Source organism: Mytilus californianus, unplaced genomic scaffold (genome assembly GCF_021869535.1).
Source record: "Mytilus californianus isolate M0D057914Y unplaced genomic scaffold, xbMytCali1.0.p SCAF_2, whole genome shotgun sequence".
NCBI classification, from domain to species: Eukaryota; Metazoa; Mollusca; class Bivalvia; order Mytilida; family Mytilidae; genus Mytilus; species Mytilus californianus.
The window spans coordinates 93,050,135-93,061,845 of NW_026262668.1; the positions used below are offsets into that span (position 1 = coordinate 93,050,135).

The window sequence follows — 11,711 nt, forward strand, 5'->3', positions numbered from 1 at the left end:
AATTAACAAGTAAAGCTAACAAAGAGATCAGAAGTAAAAGAACGAAAGTATTATTCAAGAACTGAGAAATCACTGGACACAACAGAACTTATTAAATAAGAAATAAAAACAAAACAGTAAAAATATGAAAATAACACACAGCACAAAAATACCTAAGACTAGAACAATGAAATCAAATGCTCTCAAAAAGTATTTTCACGTATTATAAGCAAGCTTTAGCGGGGGCATTCGTCTCCTCAGACACATTCTTCTTTTATTTACTATTCTGCTAGATCCCTTTCGGTCATATGGCTCTTACACGACTTTCGCGGTTATAATTTTAAGCTTTCCTGATGAGGTTTAATCCGGAGAAGCGTTTAGGACACACCAAATTTATAAAGAGTAATTTTCATTTTCTAGCACTGGGTGGATATCGCTCTGAGGACTGTATTGTCCGAGGGTACCATAAACCCAGTGAGCAGTGCTTTGTCATTGACCTGCTTCATAACATATATTCGAAAAAATGTCCGTTGATTCATTAAGAAATTATTAAGAAACTAAGATTCTAACATCGTCATGCAAATTTTTCCTTAGAAGGTTTTGTTATTTTGTTTAGATACCTTTCGGTCATATGGCTTCTCAACAGTTTTACATCTTAGGGTTTTTGGATTTGAGCGTTTCTGATCAGGATAAGTCAATAGAATTGCTTCAGATGCACAAAATTTAGAGTAATTTTGATTTTCTTGCCATTATGATCATATCGAGGCCTATCGATGGTACCATTGTTTTTGAACGAAGTATAGTGACATGTTGATATGCCAGTTGGTTCTTCTGCTTAAAAATCGTCTGGTATCTTTTATGAGTTTTTACATCATTATATATTTTAAAACCTTCTGTGAGTGAATCAGTGGACCGTACATATTATATGGTTTATGTGCTGTGTAGATTATAGATTGTGATTCATTCACATCGGCTTGTATGGATTTATTTTGCTTATCATATCTTATCGTGTTCAGTTTAGTGGTCCGAACACGAACACAATTATATACTGTGGTATCGTGTGGTTTGGACTGGAGATGCTTATCGATGAAACGTGTGAGTTCATGCGATTCTGATTCTGATTTTCATTTTTATTGGTTTGATACCTTGGTTTTGAAATAACCTGACCATCGATATACAAACTTAATGTTATGTATAATAAAATTGTTCTTTTATAGAATTTTTACATGTCATGATGTTTTATTTGACAGCGAATGAAATGCATAAAATACAAAGAGACAACAAATCATCACCACAAAATATAGACGACAACAGACCTCCATATGTAAGTCATAGATAGAACCGAGATTAAGAATTAATATAGATGATGATATCAAAATGATTTTTGAAAATACACTAACAAAAAATAATACTTGCACTAGAACAAAACCCTTTATAAAACATTGTTTTGGTGTACGTGTTTTTTTGGAAATGTTTAAGGTACGCCGTTAAATAAAGATTTATTTAAATTAAATATCACTATCATGATAAAGCTTGGATTTTATTCAGAATAAATTATTCTTGAGGAAGCAAAATCGAGATGACTTTTCAAAAGGATAAAACATGTATGAGGCAAAATTTCAAACCAAATAATATAATCGCACAAGTTACAAAGATGGGTCTTCAACAGAACAATAAACTAAGTATTTTTTATCTTATTTTCAGGCATGGAAGGTTAGGAAAATACTTCTTTCCGTCCACGTATTTATTGCCTTGACATTTACCCTTGGTATGGTAATATTGGTGACGACATCAACGTCTTCATAAAAGATATCTGTAACTGAACTTTTCTGTGTTATGTAACTCGGAACATATATCTATAAAACTTTTATATTTCCATGTGCATTTGTATGTGGTTTCGATTATCGACGGTAAACTTAATGCGCTATTATTTTTCAGTGTTATGTTGTCTTCCCTCAGTATCACTGAAAGATTGTATGTCAGTTTTCATTGTTGACAAAAAAAAGTTTTGTATGTTGGGTATTAATAACAAAAAAAAATGCATTACATGATAGCAAGCAGGGGCGGATCCAGCCATTTTAAAAGGGGGGGGGGGTTCCCAACCCAGGAGAAAAGGGGGGGTCCAACCATATGTCCCCATTCAAATGCATTGATCGGCCAAAAAAAGGGGGGTTCCAACCCCCCCGGAACCCCCTGGCATTAGAAATCTGTCGCTGTGACAATTTACTCTTTCTTAAAAAGGAATGTTTCAAAATCTATATTTTTTTTGCAACATTATGATATCAGAACTGTTGTTCTTATAGCTGCTGTTGTGGTTGTTGTTGTTATCGTTATATTAGATATCTAAATATCTAGTACAAACATCCAATAACTAGTCTATAGTCGCAAACCGCATATAACTAGTCTAGTCGCAAACCGCATATAATAGTCTATAATGTTAAATTCCGGCTCAGTCTAGTAAAAAACAGTGTTCATATTCATAACAAATCAACATGTAATCGTCCTATTATATATATAGATTTTGGCATTAGACGATAAAGACCAACATTATTAACTTGTAGTGAATATTCCATGTAATAAATATGAGATATTTTTATAAAATAATAACAAGAGAGCACACGCTGAAATCTCTCGCCTGCTTTACTGACAATGATTGATTTAATGTTAAAAGTCTGAAAGTTTACTAAAAGTATCACATAAGTTTAATATTATCAATGAATCTTGACAATAAGGTCAATGTCATATAAACCCTGCCAGACAGACATGTACTCCTTACAATCATTCCATGCACCAAATATAGTTGAGCTTTTGCATATAGTATCAAAGCAAGAGATCAAACAATGAAAACTTAACATTGACCAATGAACCATGAAAATAAGGTCAAGGTCATAGACTTGTACACCTTACAATCATTCCATGCTCCAACTACAATTGACCTATTGCTTATAGTATCTAAGAAACAGACTTAACCATGAAAACAAATAAAGGACCAATGAACCATGAAAATGAAGTCAATGACAGACGATACCTGCCAGACAGACATGTACGCCCTCCATTCATTCGATACACTAAATATAATTGATCTATTGTTTATAATATATTAGAAATAGACTTAATGGTTTACTTTTACAAATTGTGACTTGGATGGAGAGTTGTCTCATTGGCACTCATACCACATCTTCTTATATCTATTAACCATTAAAACAAACAAAAAAATGATCAATGAACCATGAACATGAGGCCAAGTACAGATGATACCTTCCAGACAGACATTTACACCTTTCAATTATTTCATACACTAAATATAGTTGACCTATTGCTTATAGTATTTGAAAAACAAACCAAAACACCAACACGTTACCATGACCGATGAACCATGAAAATGAGGTCAAGGTCAGTAGAAACCTGCCAGACTGACATGTAAACCTTACAATCATTTTATACACCACATATAGTTGACCTAATGCTTATAGTATATGAGAAACGGATCTACTGATGCAACTTCAACTTTGAACTCTGATCCATGAAATGAGGTTGGGGTCCGGTGAAACCTGTCTGACGGACATGCTAACGTTACAATGAATCTATATAACAAATATAGCTATCACATTACACAAAATAAGTGAGAAATTCAGATGACAAAAATAAAACTTTTTTAAGCAGTCGCTGAACCATGAACATGAGATCAAGGACAATGGACATATGAAGACGGAAACTTCGCAACTTAAGGCATCTGTAAACAAGGCATGAAGCATCCAGGTCTTCTACCCTCTGAAATATAAAGATTTAAACAATTAGATTACGCTGCCGCCGGATTGTACCCTTTGTCTCGCATTTTTTTTACTTTGGTCACAGGCGAGACATAATTCCAGTGTATCCCAATTTTTCTAAAGCTTGCACGAGAACCTATGTTTTGTATACTTGTGATTATTTCTCTTAAAATCTGCCACGGTGTATGTTTGACAAATAGTAAATACCATGTGAAACTGAATCGAAGTTATATGAGATTGATAACTCGTTCTTATTCAGTCGGACATCTTATCATGTTTATGCTTCGATCGCATCTTGAAAGCACTGAGTAAAGGTTTTTGAACTCAGCGTATATGAACACTACTATGTGGTGATTTTTAAAAACTTGGTTTCAAGTTTTTTCGATCTCAAACCTTCCCTTTTGATCTTAGTCATTCGGTGATACTATGGCACATAAAATAATGTTCAGAAAGCCACGATCTTGTGCATTGCTTAGTCTGAATAAGAAAAGTTTCTGTGAGCGCGATTACAAAATGATAACCGGCTAGACTGGCTTAATGTAATCTTATCTCATCTAACTTATCTTTCGAGGAACCATATTTTCATATGTAGAACAGGTGCTCTCTTTATATACAGTGTTGGTACTCTCCACCATTTGTTTTGTTGTGCACATATTTACAATGAAGTCCTACCATGCACACACAAGAGATTATTTTGTTTTCACTACCGTTGTTATGCCCAATATATGTTGTTATCTTTCGTTGGTTGACAGTTCATCAAATGGAATTCCCATCGGGTTGAGCGTTAGTTCAAGAAGTGTGGTATTCCTCACTTTTCTTATAGGCTTTCATAGTTTAAAATAAAGTGTTCTATATTTTCTTCTCAATTTGCACATAACAGACATTTTGGGTCGATCTCATCTTCGTATAATAATAATAATAATAATGATAATAATAATAATAATAATAATAATAATTAAAAACCAATTGTTCAGAGAACAATTGAAGGTCTTTCCACCAGTAAGGATCTATTTTGATATGAAAATATTAAAATTTTGTTTTAAATGTCATTTTCCGCGTCAAATGACAGCTTATTGTACGCTGATTCCAAAAATAAATGTTTTTTTTTATTCAAAAAGATATAAATAAGGGAGATAATTTTTTACTTCCGGTTTAAAAGATGTTACTTCCGGTATTGTTTGATAGTTTACTTGACACTGATTCCAAAAATATATGGTTCTATATACTTTTACATTAACTTAGTACAAAAAATAGCTACTTCCGGTTTACAAAAAGGTCACTTCCGGTTGACTTTTCAATGTCACATTGCTTGCAACCTAATGCAAAAAGTCCCTTGGCTTTATCATGTATACATATGAGGTAAAAGCAAAGGTCAAAATCTAGAAGGTTAAATTTACCTATGACCTTGAGCTCAATTTATAGGTCATAAACCAAGGACCACAAATCAAAATACTCTAGGCCTCTACTTTATATTGTTAATGAGTTCTATTACCATACAACTAATATAAGATATAAAAGGGGGAAAACTCGCATCAAATGTCTACGTACCCTTTCAACGTGTCGCAACTAACAATTGTGTGAAAATAATTTGTCGATATCTTATATGATTTCTAAAAATAAGAGATAACAAGCCAAAATCAAAATTTTGAACATGACCTTGACCTTTGACCTTGACCTCATTTTCATTTTTTTGGACCAAGGACCTCATATCAAAAGACCCTAGGCCTCTATCACTTATGGTTTTCCAGTTAAAAATACATTTCACTTATATCAAATACAAAAGGGGAAATAACTCTCATATGGAATCTCTATACGGCTTCGATCAAAATAAAACCTAACATCTTGAGGATATAACGAGCAATTTGGAAAAATAAATTTGTCGCTTTCTTTTACGGTTGCGGAGGAGATCTTATAACAAGAAAAACAGTGTTTGGGGAGATAACTCTTACAAAGAAAAGTGTTCGGTTAAACAGGGTCAGTTTCAAAAGCGTATAGACTGTATGATATCATATACCAAAAAACTAAGCGACATCTTTTGAAACAAAAATACACCGCAAGAAAAAAATTAGGCGGAAGAAAAAAAAAATAATCAGAAGAAAACCAATAGGTCTTTCCACGGAAAGGTGGAAAGACCTAATAATAATAATAATAATAATAATAATGACTTTATTTAAAGAGGGTGACTCAATTAGCATTGAGGCCCTCACAAAAACATACAGAACAAGCATTACAAATACAAATGTATTACAATTTGTGTACATATAATAAACTTTCACGCTAAATGATTGTCTGTAGAACAAGAAAAACAAAATAATACATTAAAAGTACCAAGATTTTCACATAGTTTTATTTCATTTGGTAGTTTATTCCAAAGTATTGAGGAGCTATATGTGAATGATTTTTTCGTCGAATTTGTATTAGGCCTCGATTATTATTTGCAGAAAATCTAAAGTTTCTGCTGTGTAGGTTTATAATTGGACAACATAGTTCTTTAAGGTAATTAGGTGATTTATTATTGAGAATTTTATGGACAAGAATCAATTTATGATAAGAAATCCTAGATTCGAAATTTAACCATTTTAGCTCTTTAAATAAATTTACAGTAGGTGTTAGTATTGGTGCATCCAGTATAATTCTGGCAGCTCTTTTTTGCATCTTAACAATTCTTTGAATTCCATCTGCATTACAATTTCCCAATACTGAGCAACAAAAATCAAATATGAGCAGAATATAAGCATTATAAAATAATTTTCTACTACTAATATCTAGATATTTCTTAATTCTGGATAACAGTGAAATACGAGAACTTAGGCTTTTACATACATGATCAATTTGAAATTTCCAGTCTAAACTTTTGTCAATATATATATACATAGAAGCTTTTGTGTTTCAACAGATGTTATTGGGCTATCTTGTATTGATATATTTAGTTTATGATCCATCAAAGCTCGTTTTTGATTCGTTCCAACCAGCATAGAAGTTGTTTTTAAAGGATTTATTACCATTTTGTTGTTTAAACACCATTTATCTATAGTGTTGGCATCATGGTTTAGCTTTCTTTCTATCTCTTCCTTATTTCAATGACTCAATTTGATGCCTCTAAAGTCATATCATTTATGAATAAAACAAACAGTAGGTGACCTAAAATGGATCCTTGAGGAACCCCATATTTAATATAATCAGAATCTGAAGCTGTATATTACCTGAACACATTAGTTGGGGGTCTATTTGAGAGGTATGACTTGAACCATTTCACTGAATGATCTGTGACTATGTATAAATGTCATTAATGGCAGAGAATGAGATGATCAACAAGATCAAATGTTTTTTTCAGATCTAGTGAGACTGTTCCTACAACATTGCCGTCATCAATATATTTAAGCCAGTTATCTATCAATTTGATAAAGGCTGTTTGGCATGAGTGCTTTGATCTAAATCGAGATTGTGCCTCGTGTAATAGTTTACATTTAGACAGATAAAGATAAAAATGTTTTGCAACATGGTTTTAAAATACATTTTGATTCATTTGCTCTGTAGAATATACAAGAATATAAGAAGTTTTAATTTTTACTGACAATCTCGCTGTATCAATAGCAGAGTGGCAATTTATCTTGAACAGACTCGGAGGGTGTATTTCGAATTCCAAAGTTATTTATTTAGAAATTGAGCCCTTGGCTTTATATAATGGCAGTAGATGAACTATTGGCCTATTCCAATAACTCTACATTGTCTGATACACAGTTGGGAAGCGAAAGAATCTGCTTCAGTAGTTTTTTTCTGGAAATTTCGAGAAGTGATAGTGAGCTTGTTGTTAGGAGTATAAGCTCTAATTCATAAAGTAGTATGTGATATGTGTATATTTCCCATAAGTGCACAGTTATCTCTACATCAAAACCACCATGGCCATGGAATCCTCCCAAAAGTAGGATATTATGCGCTTTGTCTATAGCTTTTCTTATATTTTCGTCCACATTTGCTGTCATGTTGCCTTTGAATGACGTTGTTCTGATCATTCCTAGATGTTAGCTAGGCTTTCTCCACTGATGGCATATCGTTGTACCCTTATTTCTAAAAAGTATGTTAGTGAGGTTCTTGTAAAAGCTGTTTACGGGAGATCTTTAGGACTACACCTTTTGTGGGTTGTAGTTCGTAGCCTTCCATATATGCGTTCTCAAATCAGTGCCATTTTAACGAGTATGTGTGCTTGACCTGGGTATTCACTGGTTAGTGCGATGCCGTCTGCACATACTGTACTATTAACAATAATATTACCTATCCATAACCAGCTCCAGCTGTTTCGTACATATTTTAAAATAAGTTGATTGCCGGATGTAGAGTTTATATAAGTTAGTACTGAGTAAGTATACCTTCTTGTCGGACTCCTTGCAATAGTTAACTTGAAATGGTTGCGGGATATTTCTTTCCTATTTGACTACATTTTTAGGGTTTTCATGCAGATCTTTATCAGTCCCCAATGCTTATCATCATTGCCTGATAAAAACACAATACGAAGCATGTGGCTTTGTATGACTGTCAAATGCTGCTTTTGCATCCATAAGTACCAGGTGGATAATTGTATTGTAGCAGTTGTCTTTTGATTCTCTGTAAGTTTCTCCTGTTGGTAATGCTGCATTCAATGGCGATGACCCTGATGTAGAGCCACTTTGTCAATACTTGAATTTGTGTTTCTATGACATGGTTATTCGTTCGTTCTTTGATGATAGTTTCAACAATCTTGTCTGTAGTATAAGCCTCCTGTCATTAGGAGCACCACCATGAGTTATGGTGTAAAGGAGGACATTTAGCACACTGTATCGGCACAGATTCAATGTGAGCATTTGCCTACCTAGTTCCCCAGCCTGGCCGTGACGGGACTTACTTCCAGAAAGTTAACCTTCCCAAAAACACGAATAAGTACAATGCAATGTACCTGGCAACTTAGTTATTCCTCTATAATTGAAAGCTTGCTGCCTTGTTCCTTTGTTTTAACTGTTTTAAAATGCTGATTTTAAAAGGACACTGAATCGTGAGTGATTCTGGTATGCTCCTTGTTTGAAGGTGCACATATCACTTTGTCCTCAGTCTACATCCTAGAAGTTTTCATTATCAAACATTTACACTGAGACTACAGTAGTCCAAGGATTTGTATAGTTAGATGTCACTATACAAATCCTTGAATAGGCTCAGATTTATAGAAATAAACTATATTAAAGATATTAATTGATTCTTTAGTGGTATTTTAAGCAGGTTACAAATATGTTTTTTGTTACATCTTGATGTGGTTTCAGCGTGTAGTTTTTCAGAAATCGGGATGGAAACCAAAACTTGTTTTTCATATAGTTTTTTTTCGGAAATAACTTTTTTCCTGAAATATTTCGTGGACATTCCAAGTTGACTTCGTATTTAGTAAAAATTCCCGCCACATTACTTCGCAAGATAGGTACACACAGGGTAGTTCCATCAAACAAATCCTTGGTTCCATGCAAGTGTAACAGCAAAATCCGTCTAGTATTATAATTTGTCTCCCGGACTTTGTTTCATAGGTAATCAAGTCCGGGAAGGTCTATTAACAGGACAGATAAAACCAGGACAGTTATTTTCGATACGTTTTCATCTGTAACTTTTGTTTTAACCAACATATTGTTAAAATTTAAATTGTAGAATAAAGAACAGGGTATATACTTACATTATTTGTAAAAATATTTAAAATAAAAAATTAATAAGTTAAACAAAATCTGCCGGGACAGTTAAATTTTAAGAAAAAAATGGCTGAAATTGCCGAGAAAAATTTACTTATAATTGAAATAATTTCTCCAAAACAACTGTCTGGCATAATATTTTTGTGCGATTATAAAGTTTAAGGAATAATCTTTCAAGAAATCTATAATTCAATATTTATTTTGTCTTTTAAAGGTAAAAAAATCTGCAAGGACAGTAGCCTATTAAGTTAGAAATTTTGTTGAAATCAGCTCAAAATCAATATATAAAGTTAAATATCTTCTTCAAAATGAATGTCTGGTAAGCAAATTTTGGTTCATTTGAAAGTTTGAAATATAAGCTTCGATAAAATATAAAAAAATATGGACTTTTATTTCATTAACACAAAAAAAATCTGCCAGGACAGTAGCCTTTTGCGTCAGAAATTTTGTTGAAATTCGCTTAAAATCAATGGATAAATTTGAATATTTTGTTCAAAATGCATGTCTGGCAAGAAAATGTGTGTTCATTGGAAAGTTTGTATTATCAGCTTTATGAAAATATAAAATGTTATGAAGTTTTATTTTGTAAACATAAAAAAAAATCTGCCAGGACAGTACTTAGCCAACTATGTTAAATGTTTGAATAAATGGCGGAAATCAACGTAATTTTTTAATCATAAATGAAATAGTATTTTTATTACCATTGTCTGGCATACTTTTTTGATATTATTAGGACCAAATCATTCAAAAAATCTATAAATCTATTTTTTAATCATTTCTCTAAGTAAAAAAAATCTGCCAGGACAGTACTATATTACATTGGAACTAGTGAAGAAATTTGTTTCAAATTTAAAATAATTTTCAAAGAATAATTTTTTTATTTTATTCAAAGTTTGCAGTTTAAGCTTTATCATTGTTAGAATCATTAAAGTGAATATATTTAGAAAACATAATTATTGGTGTGTTCATTAAAACATTATTTACTTATTTTGTTATGTTGATTAATATGATCTCTTTTCAGTTTATTAAAAGCAGCAGACAAGGGCATGGGCTTATATTTTATTAATCAAAAACATTTCTTACACATACACATATATAAATCATCATACAATACAATAAAAAAAAAACACAAGTGTTAAAAACTGCAAAATGTTTTTTTTTTTATATCGGAATACAAGTAAAATCTTTACAAATTAAGTCAGGTAAATTATGTTTTGACAGTAATAAAAACTTCAAAGTCACTGATTGGTGTCAAATCCTTCAAAAGGTTTATTTTCACTTATTAGTAATGTGATTAGAGCACAGGAATGTGTCGCCTTCTTTCATCCCCGTACACGAAACGTGTTTCCAAATGTTGCATTTCTTAACTCCTTTCTGCCATTCACACCCTAACATGTCTTCTACTGAATCACATTTGCCACTCTCACAATTACATTCCACCAGACTAGTTTTATATTTCGGTTTACCTTTCATGCTAATTTTTTTCTTTGGAAATGGAATGAATTCCCCTTTTTCCAAACAAATCACAAGATGTTCTCTAAAAAGTTCAGTGTCAAATTCTACATGTATCCCACCTGAAAAACTTGTAAAACAAAATTCTACAGCATTTGCAATTGCGAACAACCCACAATCTATGGAATTAGTTTGGTTCTGAACTTCTGGTAACTTGACCAACAGATGTTTTTTATCATGTGAAAGTTGTATTTCTGAAGATGTTGTTAGTGTGCTCTGAGACTACTATAACACAGTCTCAGATTCCAAGTACTCTTTGATACTTGCGGTAAAATTGAGATCTAATCACATTTAACTTTTAAATATACAATCAAATAGTGTTTCGAATTGGGTTTTTTTTTCAACTATATTCTTAATAAATAATTATAACTTAAAACAATAAATATCTTCTCATAGGTATTCATTACCACACTTAATATATTAATAAACTTGTAAACACACGCTCATTTACGGTTGACATAACAGAATACACAAATACACAGATTCAATGACTGGTCGTTAAGTTTGGCACGTGCCAACCAAATATTTAGCTATAGGACGACTGTTCGTCAGATTTTTGAGATATTAATCTATTATCAAATGAATATTTTTATCTTTTCCTAAAATTTATTGTTCAAACTTTACAACGAATAACAAAAAAATAATAATCTATTCAACTTTCTATTTCGATTTGAAACAAATTTCTCCACAAGTTAATTAAGACATAATAAGTTACTGTCCTGGCAGATTTTTGTTTACTTTAAAAAATGAA

At 32.2% G+C, this 11,711-nt stretch overlaps 1 protein-coding gene across 1 annotated transcript in view; it reads left to right on the top strand.

Annotated features, from left to right (window-relative positions):
• The window catches only part of LOC127728814 (ferric-chelate reductase 1-like), a 19,363-nt gene extending 17,315 nt beyond the window's left edge, over positions 1-2,048 (top strand). Inside the window, exons 11-12 of the mRNA XM_052236424.1 lie at positions 1,230-1,303; positions 1,684-2,048. Coding sequence (XP_052092384.1) covers positions 1,230-1,303; positions 1,684-1,785 — 176 coding nt within the window. The 3' untranslated portion in view covers positions 1,786-2,048. The remainder of the gene's footprint in view (positions 1-1,229; positions 1,304-1,683) is intronic.
• Positions 2,049-11,711: the final 9,663 nt, after the last annotated feature.